At 40.0% G+C, this 21,254-nt stretch overlaps 1 protein-coding gene across 1 annotated transcript; it reads right to left on the bottom strand.

Annotated features, from left to right (window-relative positions):
• Positions 1-758: 758 nt before the first annotated feature.
• Positions 759-13,971, bottom strand: LOC128700056 (transmembrane protein 208; the record flags this gene model as incomplete). The annotated part of the gene is made up of 4 exons (XM_070081726.1): positions 13,813-13,971; positions 9,136-9,291; positions 2,426-2,562; positions 759-843 (listed from the first exon to the last, which is right to left on the bottom strand). Coding segments are annotated over exons 1-4 (384 nt in total), but the record flags the coding sequence as incomplete, so codon positions are not given.
• Positions 13,972-21,254: the final 7,283 nt, after the last annotated feature.

Raw genomic sequence — 21,254 nt, 5'->3', positions numbered from 1 at the left:
GAGTGAATGGAGGCGAATAGCTTTTGGGACCTGACGAGCTATTGGAGTGTGAGCAGGGTAATATTTTGTGAAGGGATTCAGGGAAACCGGTTAGCCGGACTCAAGTCCTGGAAGTGGGAAGTACAATCCCTGCACTTTAAAGGAGGCGTTTGGAATACTGACAGTTTGGAGGGACATCTAAACTATCGTATCTGAGCGCCTCTGCAAAGACTGATTATATACCAGTGATGGTGAAAGTGTTGAATGATGAAAGTTTTCTCTCTCTTTTGGGGGTTTTCTTTCTTTTTGGGTTACCCTGCCTCAGTGGGAAACAGCTGAAGTGTTAAAATAATAATAATACAAACATACAGGACAATCAATACAAATTTTAACTCAGTGCTAAAACTCTTCTTGGAAAGCTGCAACAGTACAGACAATACAGAAAATAAACATCTTTCAATATTCCGTGTTATCAACACGAGTAGAAACTCCATGCAAATAAAAAGCCTAAAAATATGATTTTAAAATTTTCCCATCTGTCAACTGCTTCAAAAAAAAAATTTTTAAGACCTGAATTTAATGTAAATTTACATAGATCAAAAAATAAATCTGCTTATCTTTAGCAATATACCAGCTGTCTCCCACAGAGGCAGTGACACAAAAAAATGGAGAAAACTACAAAGTTTACCCTCATTTTACATCTAGTAATTAAATCTAATGCAACCTGCTTATCCAGATTACAATCAGCATTCATATTAACTATCACCATATTATCTTACCAGAAGCCATAAAAGCCAGAAGTAAGTCGAGATAGTGCCCAGGACAACAGTACCAGAGGTCAGAATCACCAAGTCCTTAACGTGTCTGTGGAGAGAATGTCACATAAGATAAAGACTAGTGACAGTAATGAGGCAAAAATTAGAGCCACTGCATACAACATAGGTATAAGTATGACTCACCTTGACACAATGACTTAATTAAATGATTAATTTATCAATAATAATAATTAAAAAATAAATTAATACCATAATAAAAATAAGAGCCAGACTAAAGCCCTGGAGGTGAGAAGGGAAGTACCTGCACCCTGACTCAGTAAGAGAAAGCTGTTGTGTTTAAAAAAAAAAAATGCAAAGTACTGAATAACTAGCAACGGAACTCATTCCTTGGAGTAGCTTAAATTCAGGTGAAATTCCGGATGACTTAAAAAAGGTAAACACAGCCCCACTTCACAAAGGAGGCAGCAAAGCATCCTTACATTTATAGCACACAATACCAACATATTTATGAATGCCACACACGTGCAACACCTGGGTATCATTATTAAAACAATGTTTCACCAATCAGTGGTTTTGACAATTTAATACATAGATGCTTTAGAGAGCTCCATAGAGAAGAGAAAAAGAAGCCTTCCTCTGTTAGCCATGTGTGTCATAAGATGCAATGAAAATGCCAGGAGCAAGGGGCTAGTAACCCCATCAATTACTATATGTATAAAGAAAAAAAATTTTTTCGGTTGCCCTGCCATGGTGGGAGATAGACAGTGTGCTCAAAAAATGGTTTCAGAGACAGTGGAAGATGAGGTAATCAGTCCCCAGCCTTGATAGGTGTTCAGTCCATTCAGAACATCTTTGAATTGAAATGAAAAAGCCATTGGCTGGCAAAACATCTTTATAATAAAGATACCTAGGTGTTGCATATATCTTATTCAGCAGTAAGCCACGTGAAAAAACTATGAACCAATGATGTGCCAGTTGGCAGGAAAGTACAGTACATATTATGAAACTTGCCCTTGTTATTAACCCCATACCAGAGCATCTGCTAAACAATGACAAAAGCTACCTGTATTTATTTCCACAGCATCTGCTATAAACAAACTGAATGCATATCTTATTTCACTCCTATAGCATTATCATCATATTCATGGTAAAGCATTAAACCTATATAGGTCATACAATTCCTAAAGAAGGGAAGGTAATCAGGTTTCATGCAAAGAAGGGCAGAGTAGCTGGAATGGATGGAATCATGAGCCCTTCAATATCAAGGTATCAGCTATAGAGGATGAATGAGACACTTGTGCAATGCTTGGCCATCTTTATTGTGGAAACATCATGGCAACCAGTGGCTTCAACCATTATTCTCTGTACTGAGGAAGCTACTGGCTGGAAAAACATTTCCACAAAGACACCCAGATGTTGCATAAGTGTAATTCATCATCCTGTCGGTTCTCTGAACCATTTATCTATGTATCCGCTACAGAGGATCCCTATTGAACATATCTTTACAGTCATATATGAATCACTGTACAATACACACAAGAATATGTTTTACCACATCATCCATCTAAAATATATTATATTAGATACTATATCAGGCTTATGAAAAGTCTTTCAGACATTCAGAACAGTGAAATGATTTCTCTCCACTTAAAACATAAAATGCCACTTACTCAGCTATTCCTCCTTCAATGTTCAAGTCACATCCTTCATCCAGAATAGAGCCATCAGCAGCCAGCTTAGGCTGAGCCATGCTGGCCATGAAGCGGTAACAACAGGTGAACACAACTCCCGCAAAGAACAACAATGTCTGGGGAAAGCGACAGCTTAGTTAAAAATGCAGTATTATTGGTAAATTTTAATAAAAAATAGATTGGAAACAAAAGCTAGAGTCAAGGATTCTTATAAGTAGTCCAGTCAAAATTAGAATACACAGGTGTCCCTCATTTCACATGATAGACGTGTTCTGGGCTCAGATCATAAAGCAAACCTAATTTAACTAGGAATTAAGACACATGTGCAACACTTGGGTATGTTTATTGAGGAAATGTTTTGCCACACAGTGGCTTCATCAGTCCATCCAAAGGAGAAAGGTGAAGAACAGGAGGAGTTTTAGGTAATCAGTCCCTCAGCCTGGAGTTGATGTAATCAGTCCATCAATCTTGAAAAGAATACAGCATATGTGCAAAGAAGTCGCTTATACTGTAGACAGGTGAGGTGAAGCAGTCGTAGGTGGTATCACACCTGACAAATCCAAATGTTGAAGTAGGTCATGCCTAAAGGTTAGGCAAGTGTTCAGAATTCTCCTTTGTATGGACTGATGAAGCCACTGTGTGGCAAACGCTTCTAATTTATCAACTTGTCGGTTCTCTGACCCATTTATCTACATTCCTGTCAGACACAGCAACATCTTGGGATCTTAATACAGGGAATTCTTCACTTGCCTAACCTTTAGGCATGACCTACTTCCACATTTGGATTTGTCAAATGTGATACCACCTACGACTGCTGCACCTCACCTGTCTACAGTATATAAGTCACTTCTTTGCACATATGCTGTATTCTTTTCAAGATTGATGGACTGATTACATCGACTCAAGGCTGAGGGACTGATTACCTCAAACTCCTCCTGTTCTTCACCATTCTCCTTTGTATGGACTGATGAAGCCACTGTGTGGCTAAACGTTTCCTAAATAAAGATACCCAAGTTTTGCACATGTGTCTAATTTATCAAAAAAAAAAAAAAAACCATGAGCTTACCACACATGCACCAGACATACACAAATAAAAAATAAATTTGGTAAAAAACCAAATGAGAAAATTAATCCAAAACCCATTCAATATGCTTACACAGTTAAAACAGAGCCAGAACTGGAGAAAAATTTTATATTTACTAATTTTTACCAAAAAAAAAAAAATACAAGCCTATCACATATGATATCCATAAACTATACCATAATTAAATACACTTGGAAAAAAAATGAGAAAATTTTTATTTAACCCTTTGAGGGTTTCGGCCATACTAGTACGGCTTACGATCCAGGGTTTTTGACGTACTAGTACGCCTAAATTCTAGCGCCCTCAAATCTGGTGAGAGAAAGCTGGTAGGCCTACATATGAAAGAATGGGTCTATGTGGTCAGTGTGCGCAGTATAAAAAAAAAATCCTGCAGCACACAGTGCGTAATGAGAAAAAAAACTTGGACCGTGTTTTGGGAATAAAACAGCGACTTTGCACTGTATTTTCGTATGGTATTTATTGTTATATTCTACTTTTCTTGGTCTCTTTTTATAGAATGGAAGACATATTACAAAAATTGAGATGATTTTGACTGGTTTTACAATGAAAAGTACCTTGAAATTGAGCGCAAAGTAGCAGAAATGTTCTATTTTTATCAAAGTTCAAAAGTAAACAAATCATGCCAAGCGTCCAATACAAGTCAACTGGTGAGTCTAATATTCTTTCACAAGTACGCTGATATTATTTATACCATTTCTACACTAATGCAGCAGTCTGCATAACAGTAAATCTTCTATTTTTTATAATAATAAAAATTCAAAGTGGAAAGCCGAAGAAATATAAGAGGGGCCTGGGGATGTGACTAACGAACAGAGAACTTGATATTTTAGTGCCAGGAATGTCTTTCTTGTTTATTCTGGACCCTATTCAGAAATTGGCATCTTTTGAAATTTGTGTGAAATTGGCAAAATTGCTAAATTCTGACCACTTTATTGGATAGTTGAAATTAGTAAATGGGTGGTTTCTTGTACTCATTCGATAGAAACAATGGACTTCTAGCAAAATAGCTATCATTTCTGTCAACTAGTACATTGGAATTGGCCGAAAATAGGGCTCAAAGTGGGCAAAATCGCCGATGCGTAAACATCGAGACCGCTAACTTTGCAAGAGCATAATTCCCTAAGTTTTCCATCAAATTTCATACTTTTGGTGTCATTATGATCGGGAAAAGATTCTCTATATTTTCATAAGAAAAATTAATTTTTTTTTTTTTGAAATTTGGCCGACCCTGAGAACAAGTTTCGGAGAGGGCCTGTTGACCCTCAAAGGGTTAAAATCCAATCATAATCCTCCTCCCTTTTACACTCCCTCCACCAGCAACCACCTTTGACGAGTTTCAAGTCTCTACTCCCAAAGTCCGGCCATAGGCCAGGCTCAACTGGTGATAGCCTGGTCAACCAGGCTGCTGGTGGCCTGTAGCCCTGTCTCTGGATAGAAGCTCACAAATTATAAACCTTTTAATACTGTACATATCTGCCTATTATAATATAAATTTGCAAGAACAAAGGAGTACATACGGTGGAACCCCAGTTACAGGCCATCGCAGAAATCAACCGATTTGGAAATAAAGCACTTTTATCGGCAAAATTTTGCTCCGGATATCGGCTATGCTCTCGTAAATTGGCCATATGAGACACATCACCACCGACTAGTGATGCTCTCCCTTACCCGTACCACACTCAGTCTGCGTCTCTCTCATGTTGGATTAGGAATACTTTGCGGCTTCATCCATTGTTTCTGATTTTTTTTGTTGATTGCAACTGTGAAATAAGCCATTATGGGGCCAAAGAAAGTTCAGAGTGCCAGCCCTTTGGTAAAGAAGGCGAGAAACATTATAGAATTCAAGAAAGAACTCGTAATAAGCAATATAAACAACAGAAATACAGTGGACCCCCGCATAACGATTACCTCTGAATGCGACCAATTATGTAAGTGTATTTATATAAGTGCGTTTGCACGTGTATGTTTGGGGGTCTGAAATGGACTAATCTACTTCACAATATTCCTTATGAGAACAAATTCGGTCAGTACTGGCACCTGAACATACTTCTGGAGTGAAAAAATATCGTTAACCGGGGGTCCACTGTACTACAATGGAAAGCCACTCTGTCTGACTTTATTGGGTTATCCTAGATTCTCTACACACATACTGCTATGTATGAAAATCTCTAACTGCTATGTATGATGATCTACATAACTATGTGGGCAAACCTAAATAAACTTACTTACAGAAACATGATATATATACATGTACTCTAGAATGAATAAAATGTCATTATATGACGAGTGTTTACGACCAGTAGCAACAAAATAATTACCACTCAGAACACGTCTTTCCATTTTTGCCCAGAGGTCCTGGGATAAGAGAAAACGGAATGTTTGTGAGGCTACCCACATTAGATCACTAGTTTCATACAGGAAGACAGAGAAGAAAAAAAAAAAAAAAAAAAAAAAAAGCAATTTTTTCAGTGATTAAGGGCACGTGTGCAAAGTGGAGCGAGCTGCAAAGTTTTGCGGAGAATTATCACCCTAACAAAGCTGTTGCAAGCCGTGTTTGCAACATGTTCAGTGACAAAACCTTGTCCCACTTCAGGTAAATCTTAGAGATGCCAGAAACAGGCCTCTTTGGACAGATTTTTTGTGACAGGGGTACAGTGACTCTCAAGCTGGTCCTAGTGCCAGTAAAAGACAAAGGGAAGTAACCCCAGAAAGGGCTTTGATACCTGAAGTCCTTATGGAGGGGGAGTCTCCTTCCAAACAATAATCAGTCCTTCCTTTCTCCTCCTCGCCTTCTTCCATATGCCAACAAGAGTCTTCAATAAAGGTATGTAATGTTCATTTATTATTAAACTTACTGCTGTATTTATTTCTTATTGTTTTGAATATGTAAGACTATAATTAATCTTTAAAAAATGTATTTTTTGTTAATATTTTTGGGTGTCTGGAATGGATTAACTGTATTTACATTATTTCTAATGAGAAATATTGATTCAGTTTTAGGCCATTTCAGATTTAGGCCAACCTTCTGGAACGGATTACGGCTGATAACTGGGGTTCCACTGTATACAGTGGACCCTCAGTTAAAGGCATTAATCCATTCCAGAGAGCTTGCCTTTAACTGATTTGGATGTTATCCGAATTAATTTTCCCCATAAGCAATAATGTAAATCCAATTAATCCATTTCAGACAGTCAAAAGAATTAAAAAAAAATTTGTTTAAAGATTATACAAGGCACTAATAAAATGGATAAATGAACATTTAACATCACACTTACCTTTATTGACTCTTGTTGGTGTATGGAAGACACGTAGGAGGCAAGAGGAAGGCGAGTTTATGCTTCAATATGATGCTAATATCTCTACAGCTTATTCATCTATCACAATTCATCTAATATGACATAATAAACAATATTAATAACACAGAAACATGATAGATACTCTAGAATGAATAAAATATGTCATAATGTATGTGAGGAGTGAGGAGTAAGTGGTGGAAGTGTTGCTGTTAGGTTTATAAGAGCCAGTGAGAAAAGCCATACATAGTGGTGGTGGTGGTGGTGAGGCACCAGCAGAACCCACCACCACTGTTCACACTTAATGTACGTAATTTATAAATAAGAAATATTTACATTTTAATTTATAAATAATAAGTATATACATTTTAATTTATAAATAATAAGTATTTACATTTTAATTTATAAATAAGTAAGTTTATTCAGGTATACACAAACAGTTATGTACACAGATTATCATACATAGCAGCATGTGTATAAAGTACCTAGGATAACCCAAAAAAGTCGGAGTGACTTATGTATTTCCATTGGGGTCCTTTTATATTTACACTTGTATTTACTTTTATATTTACACTTACCTTGGAGGAGATGTTAGTTTGTTTAGTTAGTTTGATGGAGATGCTGGGAGAGGTTTAAGGCGGTGGAAGATACGTAGCTAGTCGGCGTACATTCAGCAGCCCTATACACATCCAACAACATTGGAGAGTTACTTTCGTGTCGTTTTTCTATTGCTTACTAGCTTAACTTACTTGCTACACTGTTAATTCTACTCTATCGCTGGCTGGCACTATAGCCTTTATCAATACCTGTTGCTCTAGTATCATACATATCATAGAATCACTGAATCACTGCAGAAGGCACATTCTCCCCTCTCTTCCTCCTCCACTTTGGTACTTTGCTATTAATTTTTTCTTGAATTCTATTGCACTTCTTTTCTTCTTTACCACAGGGCTGGCACTAGAAGCTTTCTTTGGGCCCATGGTGGTGTATTTAACAGTTACAAGCACTAAAAACAATGGAATAATACACAATATATTGCATGTACATGTGGAATCGTCCTCACTGCCTTGTAAACAATGGCACACAGCACACTGTACATGGAGTGGATGGGCGGCTGCGGCTCAGGCTGCGTGGACACGTTTGGGACGAATGCCCTTAACCGAGATATTGGGCATTAGCCGAGTCAACATTTTGCCGCAAAAACGTGCCTCTAACCGATTTTGCCATTAGCCGATGCCGCCTTTTAACTAAGGGTCCACTGTATTTATTTCTGCCCTGTCGTGAGGAGAGACTGCAGAACATACATAGGTCACCCTAATTAGGATGGTCTACTGTCTCCCATGGACCAAGACTTCTACCACACATGTTTAGGAACTATGTTATACTGTAATAACAATAGAAGAATGGAAGATGAACCCTGAACCACCTCTGGTGAGGCAAAAACCAAAACACTGTAAACCCTACACTGACCATTATCAAAAAATTTCTTCAAATAAAATGACATTCCCAGCTGCTGATGTGCTGTTGAGATTAATCTTAACATGAAAGAACAGAAAACAGAAGAGGGTAGCTATGATATTGAGGTGTAAGGTTAGTGGAGGTTAATGTTAGCATGGGAGAATGTGATGTGCAATATCCATTTATTACAGGCAGGAGTGCAAGATGGCAAAATATACACAGGATAAGAGAACTTGCAGCACTGTCAAAGGCTCTATGCAAGTGTGAAGGCAAGTATATTCTACACGGGTTATTTGACTAAATGTACATTACATGGAAAATGCATATTTTCTTTGCAAGATGTAAGTAATGACATTTTGGTTGCACTCTCTCTCAATAAGAGAAAAATTGCACAAACTGACTGCATGTCAATTGAGGATTTACTTATGTTTTTTATCATTATTATTGCACACACAACAGTGCCAACAAACTTGAAGCATTACTTGGGAGTTATGGAGAAATGACAACACCAGATGACATGTGGACAATTTTTCTAGTTAATGAAATCTGAAAAATTTGCTAATGGCTTAAATGAGCACTGCTTGCCATTCTCTCTTATTTTATATTTTCCAAATACAGTCAGTACAAATATGGTAGCATTTTAAATAGTGCTTCAGAGCCTACTTCCATTTGATACCATAAGACAGTGCTAACAGTATAATGCAGGACACTAATTCTACCAATACTCAGAGATTACATATTACATCACATTGTTATACAGTCAAATAACCAGGTAGCAAAACTATACTGAACCAAAAGTTATTCTACCTTGTTTATCAAGGGAGAATACATACCAGGTCCAGTGCTGGGAAGCTGTTGAAGCAGATCATTCCCACACCAAAATATATGCCAGCTGTACCTAAGATCATGTTCCGATAGAAATTCAGGGTGTCAGTGTTCTCCTTCAAAATTTGCTTCTGGCCTTTAGTGCCTTGCTTTCCCTTTTGGATCTGAAAAAGATTTATTTATAAATTTTGTGTTTTAATGCCATGTGGACACTGAAGACATACAGTATTATCTTCATAGTTATTTCCAAATAATTTTTTTTTATATAAACCAGATTAACATTCCTCACTTCTGATATTTTACATATACAGTAGCTCTTATGTACACATGCACCTAGTATGAACACATGTTCATATGTTCTTTATAGAATTCAGACCTGAAGAATAGTGTTCATTTTCAGCACATTTTTGGTGCTTTAAAAGCCAATCTTTATAGTGAAAGTATAGCATAGTTTAAAAAAGAAAGAAAGGTGGGATTTGAAGGAATACATAAATAACAGATGGATAGTCTTTAGTAACATGCAAGAAATACTGGGCCACAATGCAAACAACTGCCAAAGCCCTCAGGTGGGAAAGGTGACCACATGTAACTAAAGTGCTGAGAAATACAGTGGACCCCCGGATATCAGCCAGTGCAGATATCGGCCAAATCGCATTTTGGCTGCTTTTTTGGCCAAAATTCTATCCTGGATTTCAGCCGGCAACTCGGAAATCGGCTGTATTGGATGCATCTGCCCACCACGCTGCATGTGCAACTCAGTCCGGCTGTGTCTCTTGGTGGGTGAGCAACACTGCCCATTCATCCAAACATTTCATTATAATCCATTGTTTTTTGTGATTGTTTATCGAGTGTGACTGCAAAATAAACCACCATGGGCTGCAAGACTTTCATCTGCAACAGCAACAGACCACAGCTGAGGAAAGTGGTTCAGAGGAGGAGGGAGAGGGAAGAAGGTGCCTTCTTTACCGATTAAGGACATTTGTGCAAAGTGGAGGGAGGTGCAAAGTTTTGTGGAGAAATATCACCCTGACCAAGCTGAAACAAGCTATATCTGCAACATGTTCAGTGACAAAACCTTGTCCCACTTCAGGCAAATCTTAAAGAGACGCCAGAAACAGACCTCTCTGGACAGTTTTTTTTGTGCAGCAGGGGTGCAGTGACTCAAGCTGGTCCTAGTACCAGTAAAAGACAAAAAAGGAAAGTAACCCTGGATAGGGACTTGATACCTGAAGTCCTTGTGGAGAGGGAATCCCCTTCCAAAAAACAATCAGTCCTTCCTCTCCTCCTCCTCCTCCCTGTCTTCCATACGCCAACAAGATTCTTCAATAGAGGTAATTGTGATGTTAAATGTTCATTTATTCATTTCATTAGTCATTTTATTTAGTTCTCAAAAAATTTATTTTTTGTTAATATTTTTGGGTGTCTGGAACGGATTAATTGTATTTACATGGGAAATATCACTTTGGTTTTTGGCCTTTTCAGATTTAGGCTGGCCTTCTGGAACAGATTATGGCCGAAATTCGGGGTTCCACTGTACTGATGAATCCCTCTCAGTGTATGCACACACAGGCACCCCCCAACACACACATCCTTTATATACTGCAGTGTACATTTATATAAGCCCTGCCTATTCTACTTGATAGCTCCAGCTACACTCCAGATGTGTGCCATTTGATTGTGTAGTATTACTATTAATTGTTATCAATTTTCAAGTAATCTACATACTTTTAATCACCATAGCAGTACTCACCATTCCTGGGACATGGAGGGAATGACATTCTCATCACCAAGAAAAACAAAGGAGAGGTCATCATAAATTGTACAAAGTACACTAATAAAATACAAGAGGAAACAGATTCCTTGTTTAGCAAGACTCATAGCATAATCAGGAAATTAGAGGAAGGTAAAAATCTAATGGTAGCAAGACAGTACTGAATGCTAACAACTAGTATTTGAAGTGATCAAGGTTTCAGGACTGAAATGTCTTCAGCTAAGTTGTGCTAAGTGTTTTTTTCCCTAGATGTTCCTCTGAAACCCATATGTTGGACACTGGCAGCACCCGACATAAGTTGACAAGGGATTTGGCAAGAAATTTATCAACACTTCTGGGTACTTCTGAACTAAGTGTCTTTTACTATATCTTGCCAGTACATACCACCATACCATTGACAGGGCAAATCAGATTTGAGCCAAGGAAGTGGAGGGTAGCTCTAATTCCTTAGATCAGGAGACCTCCAGCATTAAGTCACCTTCCATGAATGGCAGTAATCGTAAGGAGTAAAATCTGTTGTGCTTATAGACACACAAGCAAACAAATAGAACAGTTAGGACATTCACTATATAAGAACATAAGAAAGAAGGAACACTGCAGCAGGACTTCTGGCCCATGCAAGGCAGGTCCAATTCTCCCACCAGCTTAAGCTTATGCCTTAAGCTAGTCAGGTCAGTCACATTCGCTTAAGGGAGGAGCATGGCATCTGACCTAGTAGCACAAGCTAGTCAGGTCCAAATCACACCCACTCGTGTATTTATCCAACCTATTTTTAAAAATACACAACGTCTTAGAAGCTAAGACGGTACTCAGGAGTTTGTTCCACTCATCCACAGCTATTACCAAACCAGTGCTTTCCTATATCTTTCCTGAATCAGAATTTTTCCAACTTAAAACCATTGCTGCAAGTCCTGTCTATGCTAGATATTTTTAGCATGCTATTTACATCCCCTTTACTAATTCCAGTTTTCCATTTATACACCTCAATCATATTCCCCCCATTATTATTATTATAATCAAAAAGAAGCACTAAGCCACAAGGACTATACAGCCATATTCCCCCCAATTCTATGCCATTCTAGCTAGTGCAGATTCAGGGCCCTCAGTCTATCCTCATAGGGAAGATTTCTGATACATGGGATCAACTTTGTCATCCTCCTTTGTACGTTTTCCATTCTGTAATACGGTGACCAAAACTGTGCAGCATAATCTAAATGAGGCCTAACCAAAGATATATAGAGTTGAAGAACAACCTGAGGACTTCTGTTATTTATACTTCTTGATATGAAGCCAAGGATTCTGTTAGCCAGGACTGAAATGTTGCCATGACAGAGTGGCCTAAGCGCTGCTTCACACTAACTAGGGCCAATACTAACTAGGTCCTAGTCTGAACCACCTGGAGTCTACCTTGAAAGTGTTCTGGGGGTCACTGCTCCCACAGCCCAGTCCATGACAAGGCCACCCAGTGGATCAGAGCATAATCAACCAGGCTGTTACTACTGGCTGTACATAGCCCAACATACAAACTACAGCCCAGCTGGTCGGGTACTGACTTTAGGTATCTGTCCAGCTCCTTCTTGAAGACTGCCAAGGGTCTATTGGTAATTCCCCTAATGCCTGGAGGGACTTTGTTGAACAGTCTTGGGTCCTGAACACTTATCGAGTTTTTTCTTAGTGCACTAATGGCACCCCTACTTTTCATTGAGGGTATGTTGCACCACCTGCTTACTCTTTTGTTTTCATAGGAAGTGATTTCTGTGTGCAAATTTAGGACTAGTCCCTCTAGGATTTTCCAGGTGCAGATTATGATGTATCTTTCTCGTCTGCGCTCCAGTGAGTAAAGGTCAAGCGACTTGTGTTTTACATAAATAATGCACAAGTTATCTAAATCTCAGCAAGAATTGTTTTCTTGAGAAAAATTTTATTTTGAGAGATATTTTTAATATTTACTTTCACATGAGTAGCACGTCAGTCAATTAACTCTTAGTACCGAGTCATAACATTCCTTACCAATCAAAGCAATGTAAATGAAGATGCATAAAAACTTAAACAATGACTTGACAGTCCCATATCTACTGCTCACAGATTAAGGTAAAGTTATTTTAGGTTGAGTTTCCTTACGTTACATTATGTTTCTTACCACTTCCACAAAGTCAAATCACCTAACTCAAGTAACCCACATAATATTGGACATTTTAAGGAAGAAATTACTGATTAACTCATGCCGGGACCTGAACGTAATATTAACCACAACTTGTCAGTTTCAAATGCAACAATGGCCCATGGCCTGGACAGTGGCCCATGGCCTGGACGGTGGCCCATGGCCTGGCAGGCGACACTCTTGCTTCACACGCTGAGTGTCCATGGTTCAATCTCCGGCAAGGGAAAAAACATTAGGTGTGCTCCCTACACCTGTTGTCCCATTCACCTAGTAAGCAAGTAGGTACCTGGGCGTTAGTCAACTGATGTGGGTCGCGTTCTAGAGGTGACAAGATTGAAAACCTCAAATGGAAATAAGACAGACAGTCCTCGATAACGCATAACTTTCTTGGGTTATCCTGGATGGCTAACCCTCCGCGGTTAAAAATCCGAACAAAATCTTATCTTTTATGTCAAGTTTTCCCCAGTGAAAGTTTTACATAACAAGTATGGAACCCTCATTTTGACATTTTTGGGGTTATTCTAGATAATTTACACACCTGTAAGACAGTTATGTAACCGCACGTAAATAAAAGTACTAACAACGTAAGCACGAGCAGCTTTGCTCTAGACAAGAGACAATGTATTCATGAAAGAACAATATTTATTGATTAAATCACAATATGATGAGAGAGAATGATTTTCTAGAACGAACTTAATAACTTGAAGTCAAAATAAACTTGAGAAGGGTAGAAAATATATAAGAAAGTCTTACCACCATGCTGGAGTGAAGAGTAACACACAGGTCTGGACCTCTGTTAATTCCAGCTTACAATACTGCAAGTTTTACTATCAAATATTGTAATATACTTTACTACGATAAGATTTTAAAGTCATAATTAAATGGAAAGTCAAAGTAAAATAGATTTTACTTGGTATTTTATAAAATTTGCAAGGTTTTAATTCAAAATATGTTTTAATATGACTCGAGTATAAAGAAAGTGACAACATATGAGATGTCAATACTAGATAAAAAGATTTATTTTATTACTGAACTACTTTACATAAAAGATTTATTCTAATAATCAACTACTGTACGCATTTATTATTTCTAGCTCCGAAATGCTCTGCATAACCAACAGGGCCGGATTTATAAGAGGCAAAGGGGGCAACTGACTAGGGCCCCCCTGCCAGAGGGGCCCCCAGACAGAGGACTTCCTTTGTAACAAATTGTAGTAATAAAAAATTGGTTTAATTAATAAAATGAATTAACAAAGTGTGTGAGGGGGATCAGAAAACAGAAAGAAAGGGTGCCCCCACCCCCCTTTCCCTTTGAATGACTTAACTATTTCTAGTTAGCATCAGTTTAGAGGTAAATAACCAGACCATGAGGTCAGAGGTGACATGTGTGCAGGGTAGCTATTGTGTGTATGGCTTTGATTGGCTATGTCGACCTCAGAAGGGCTATTTCTGGTTAGTGTCAGTGTAGAGGTCAATGACCAGAGTTAATTGGTGGTATGGAAAATTTTCTAGGGTGATTACCTTTATGTACCTCAAGATTACATGCATACAAGTAAACTCTCTCTCTCTCTCTCTCTCTCTCATTGGGAGACAACCATATTGTTTATCGTAGTCACCCCGTGTAGATATGTGAGAAAACTTAACCACCCCTGGTCACGGCAGGTGGTTCCTTCGACCTCACAATCTTATCCATATCTATCCGAGACCAGTATGGATTGGATAGCACCACAAGTACGGTGCTACTAATTAATTGTGGACTGTATAGATTATATTAGCGTAACTGAATGAAGGGGGGGGGGGTAGGTTACACATGGATATATCCATCAAGGAAAAACACTTGTACATAATCTCACCACTTACCAGATATTCTCTGGTGGTCACTTGATGTAGCTGGATCACTCATAACCTATCCAATTACAACATACCTAACTGGCCAGTATCAGTCTGCTATAACTAGAAGGGTTACTTAACTGTGGATGATTGATACTCCTTATTTCCTCCATTCACCAAATCATTTCGATATCTTGCTACACCGACACGGTTCTTATTCCAGCAGGACGAGGTATCCGTCGGTTTGTCCCGGTTTAGAAGTCGTGACTCCATAAAGCCTTCACTATCCTCGAGACAGGAACAACAAGGTAAACATGTGCACACACACTCTGAGAATGGCAGTTCATATCACTTCAACGATTCCTTAACTTAGTGTTATTATCACTGATTACATTACGATTTACAAGACGTTTTAATGTCTCATAATTATTATACACATTGGAGGCCACTCCATTAAGATTTGAGACCGATGAGTGATGATTAAATCACGGGTATTTTTCCCCGGGACACAGTCCATGGCGACACGCCAGTCACCACCGGTCCTACCATTATTCACTAATTTTACCACTTAATTACAGCGGTGCCGTCAATCACGTTCCCTCACTCTTCACCAGGGACAGTCACGACACTTCCTATTATGAAGTGAGGCCTATATTAATCCTTAGGCTGCCGTGAATGCCAATTTCCTGGTTCCATGCTTTCCCAGCCTCCTCACTACATTCAAAACACTGCCACCTCTCCCATGCCCATGGTCGACCTCTACCCCCGCACATCCGCACATGCGCAAAGGGAACTCTTGGTTCTATCCTATTTTCAAATACATTTTTGACCCATATCGACACATTAAACACCTATTAGGCACTATAGCTTCGGAAAATTAAAATATTTTCCACAGGCGGCCTGAGGCTATATATATGTGTGTGTGTGTGTGTGTGTGTGTGTGTGTGTGTGTGTGTGTGTGTGTGTGTGTGTGTGTGTGTATGTATTCGTCAACTGCTTTTAGTGCTAGGCAATGGTGTAGGGCAGTGCTGTCAGTGTTTTAGATCTGTGTGTTACTCACAAAGGTTTGTGATATATCATCTTCTGCAATTACATCTTACACATCCACTCCCCCCCCCACACACACACACACATCCACAGTTCCCCACAAGAGATTAGTGCAGAAGCTGGAGGATCAGGCACACGTAAAAGGAAGGGCACTGCAATGGATAAGGGAATACCTGACAGGGAGGCAGCAACGAGTCATGGTACGTGAAGAGGTATCACAGTGGGCGCCTGTTACGAGCGGGGTCCCACAGGGGTCAGTTCTAGGACCAGTGCTATTTTTGATATATGTGAACGACATGATGGAAGAAATAGACTCTGAAGTGTCCCTGTTCGCAGATGACGTGAAGTTGATGAGAAGAATTAAATCGGACGAGGATGAGGCAGGACTGCAAAGAGACCTGGAGAGGCTGGACATGTGGTCCAGTAACTGGCTTCTCGAATTCAATCCAGCCAAATGCAAAGTCATGAAGATTGGGGAGGGGCAAAGAAGACCGCAGACAGAGTATAGGCTAGGTGGACAAAGACTACAGACCTCACTCAGGGAGAAAGACCTTGGGGTGACCATAACACCGAGCACATCACCAGAGGCACACATCAACCAAATAACTGCTGCAGCATACGGGCGCCTGGCAAACCTGAGAATAGTGTTCCGATACCTTAATAAGGAATCGTTCAAGACACTGTACACTGTGTATGTTAGGCCCATACTGGAGTATGCAGCACCAGTCTGGAACCCACACCTGGTCAAGCACGTCAAGAAGTTAGAGAAAGTACAAAGGTTTGCAACAAGGCTAGTCCCAGAGCTCAAGGGAATGTCGTACGAGGAAAGGTTAAGGGAAATCGGACTGACGACACTGGAGGACAGAAGGGTCAGGGGAGACATGATAACGACATACAAGATACTGTGGGGAATAGACAAGGTGGACAGAGATAGGATGTTCCAGAGAGGGGACACAGGGACAAGGGGTCACAACTGGAAGCTGAAGACTCAGACGAGTCACAGGGACGTTAGGAAGTATTTCTTCAGTCATAGAGTTGTCAGCAAGTGGAATAGCCTAGCAAGTGAAGTAGTGGAGGCAGGAACCATACATAGTTTTAAGAAGAGGTATGACAAAGCTCAGGAAGCAGAGAGAGAGAGGATCCAGTAGCGATCAGTGAAGAGGCGGGGCCAGGAGCTGAGTCTCGACCCCTGCAACCACAATTAGGTGAGTACACACACACATCCACACACATACAGATCCACACACACACATCCACACACACACATCCACACACACACATCCACACACACACATCCACACACACACATTCACACACACAAGGACCAGGTAATCAGACTGAGGAAGGGTGATGGGGAATTCACAAGAAACGACCAGGTAATCAGACTGAGGAAGGGTGATGGGGAATTCACAAGAAACGACCAAGAGGTATGTCAGGAGCTCAACACAAGATTTAAAGAGGTATTTACAGTGGAAACCAGTAGGACTCCAGGAAATCAGAACAGGGGGGCGCACCAGCAAGTGCTGGATGAGGTACATATAACCAAGGAGGAGGTGAAGAAGCTGCTATGCGAACTTGACACCTCAAAGGCGGTGGGACCAGACAACATCTCTCCATGGGTCCTTAAAGAGGGAGCAGAGATATTGTGTGAGCCATTAACAAAGATCTTCAACACATCATTTGAAACTGGGCAACTCCCTGAGGTATGGAAAATGACAAATGTAGTCCCAATTTTTAAAAAGGGAGACAGACATGAGGCACTAAACTACAGACCTGTATCACTAACGTGTATAGTATGCAAGGTCATGGAGAAGATCATCAGGAGGAGAGTGGTGGGGCACCTGGAAAGAAACAAGTGTATAATTGACAACCAGCACGGTTTCAGGGAAGGAAAATCCTGTGTCACAAACCTACTAGAGTTTTATGACAAGGTGACAGAAGACAAGAGAGAGAGGGGTGGATCGACTGCATATTTTTGGACTGCAAGAAGGCCTTCGACACAGTTCCTCACAAGAGGTTACTGCAAAAGCTAGAGGATCAGGCATACATAACAGAAAAGGCACTGCAATGGATCAGAGAATACCTGACAGGGAGGCAACAACGAGTCATGGTACACGACGAGGTGTCAGAGTGGGCTCCTGTGACAAGCGGGGTTCCACAGGGGTCAGTCCTAGGACCTGTGCTGTTCTTGGTATATGTGAACGACATAACGGAAGGGATAGACTCAGAAGTGTCCTTGTTTGCAGATGATGCGAAGTTAATGAGAAGAATAAAATCGGATGAGGATCAGGCAGGACTACAAAGAGACCTAGACAGGCTACAAGCCTGGTCCAGCAACTGGCTCCTTGAATTTAACCCTGCCAAATGCAAAGTCATGAAGATTGGGGAAGGGCAAAGAAGACCGCAGACACAATATAGTTTAGATGGCCAAAGACTGCAAACCTCACTCAAAGAAAAAGATCTGGGGGTGAGCATAACACCGAGCATATCTCCTGAGGCACACATCAATCAGATAACTGCTGCAGCATACGGGCGCCTGGCAAACCTACGGATAGCGTTCCGATACCTCAGTAAGGATTCGTTTAAGACTCTGTATACCATTTACGTCAGGCATACTGGAGTATGCAGCACCAGTTTGGAATCCACACCTAGTCAAGCACGTCAAGAAATTAGAGAAAGTGCAAAGGTTTGCAACAAGACTAGTCCCAGACCTACGGGGATTGTCCTATGAAGAAATGTTGAGGGAAATCGGCCTGACGACACTGGAGGACAGGAGGGTCAGGGTAGACATGATAACGACATATAAAATACTGCACAGAATAGACAAGGTGGACAAAGACGGGATGTTCCAGAGATGGGACACAGACACAAGAGGTCACAATTGGAAGTTGAAGACTCAGATGAATCAAAGGGGTGTTAGGAAGTATTTCTTCAGTCATAGAGTAGTCAGGCCGTGGAATAGCCTAGAAAGTGACGTAGTGGAGGCGGGAACCATACATAGTTTTAAGGCGAGGTATGATAGAGCTCATGGGGCAGGGAGAGAGAGGACCTAGTAGCAATCAGCGAAGAGGCAGGGCCAGGAGCTGTGACTCGACCCCTGCAACCACAAATAGGTGAGTACACACATCCACACACACACACACATCCACACACACACTGGAAAATTGCATTTATCTGTATGTATAATTATGTACATAACAGTAAATGAACATAGATAATTATTATTTATCAGTTAGACAAGTAGGAATTTGGGACACCTAGGTCGCAAAAATGTCCCCCTTCGATACCTACCACTGTCATATCCACAAGTTGCTCTGGACCTATTAATTAAATGAATTATACATCAGGAATTCTCGTAAATATATAAATTTGTGGACTGTATATTAAAAAATGATTATATATAAATTCACATATACATAACAAAAGGAAAATACATCTTAACATCACTCACCAATTTGACTGGATATTAAGTTGCATCATGCTCAGAAAAACCTCACTAACTAAATTTATGAAAACACTGGCCAGAATTTTATACAAATCTAGAGAGCTTATCTGAGGTTCCTGGAGCTGTCTTGTCCAGTCGTCTGATATCTCAAGTTATGCAGGAATGCACATCCAACAATTTCGCCTCCTATTTGAGAGGTGTCAATCCAATTTTAACCTCTGGAGCACGAAAAATTCTTCCCATTACATTAACGTTGTATCCAATTCAAAACCAAGATGGCGAGTAACCTCTGCGCAGACGCAGGCTTTCCGTTTTCTATGACATCAATATTATTAAATACAGTATGGCCATCTATTTACATATAAATACTGAATTTCTGGAAAATATATACAGTATTTTCCACACTGCGGCCGGCCAGAGTTCGTTGCTAAATGATTCAAATTACTCCTTTTAGGAGATGATTCCAGCCAGTTCTGGCTTGAGTGGCTGTTCTCCTAGTAGGTCTTACTACGATTTCATCTTTCGGCATCACTTGGTCTGCGTTATCTTCCATATCACTCGTGTCACTTTCCCTCAGATTTTCATTTACGTTTGATTGAACACCTAATTCCAAGGGAATCAATTTATTAATTGTGCGTAAACTTTCCTGGCCAGGACACAACACTTTGACATTCCTGACAACACCTTGTGCATCTGGGTACAATGTCAATACTTTGCCCAGAGGCCACAATGTTCGATGTTGTTCAGTGTCAATTAACACAATGTCGCCTGGTTGAATGGTCTGTCGATTTACTGCCTCTGTCGCACCATAAAAGTGTTCACGTAGTGTAACAAGATATTCCTTATGCCACACATTAGACCAATGATCAATTACTTCATTTAACATTTTAAATTTATTACACAACACTGCCGCATCATTGTACTCTTCATCACTTTCTTCCGGATTATCTCTATAGACAGGGGCAGCTTCCAATTTCCTTCCACATATTAGGTGAGAATTATTATTATTATAATCAAAAAGAAGCGCTAAGCCACTATTAGGTGAGAAGGTGTTAATACATCTGCATCAGGTGTATCACTCATGTACGAGAGAGGCCTATTATTTACACGATTTTCTGCCTCCACTAACACTGCACGGAATTCTTCCAAATTAATTCTCTTCCGGTGTAGTACTTTGCGGACACACCTCTTCACTGTGCCTATCAGTCTTTCGTACAGCCCCCCCCCCTGCCAAGGGGCTCTAGGAGTAATAAATTTCCAGGTACACCCTAGCTGGGTTAACAGAGATTGAACATCGTTACTATTATTTAATTCTATCAAGTGTTGAGCACCTGCTACAAAATTTGTGGCATTATCCGAAATCATCAACCTCAGACAGGATCTCCTAGCTGCAAATTTTCGAAACAGCTGTATAAACTGTTCTGCAGACAAGTCCTGTGCCACTTCTAAATGAACTGCCCTAGTAGCAGTACAGGTGAACAAACTAACATACACTTTCAGTGGAACACCATTTGACGTGCCTGTTAAAATTATTGGACCACTATAGTCTACACCTGTTACATCAAATGGTTTCACTAATTGTACACGCTCCTTTGGCAATGGTGGAGGACCTGGGTACATATAGGATCTGGCATCCATACGGCGACATATTACACAAGATTTAATCACCCTTTTTACACTTTGCCGTCCTTGTGTAATCCAGAAAGTTTCCCTAATACAATTTAAGGTATCTTGTACCCCACCATGCATTACATTTTTATGGGCATTTAGAACAATCAAGTTTGTTAGATGATGAGTTTTGGGCAGTAAGATAGGGTGTTTAGCATAATCACCCAATTCAGCAGTTTGTAACCTACCTCTGCATCTAATTACAT

The sequence above is a fragment of the Cherax quadricarinatus genome, unplaced genomic scaffold, assembly GCF_038502225.1.
Source record: "Cherax quadricarinatus isolate ZL_2023a unplaced genomic scaffold, ASM3850222v1 Contig3826, whole genome shotgun sequence".
Lineage (NCBI taxonomy): Eukaryota > Metazoa > Arthropoda > Malacostraca > Decapoda > Parastacidae > Cherax > Cherax quadricarinatus.
This window is presented reverse-complemented; position numbering and strand designations above follow the sequence as displayed.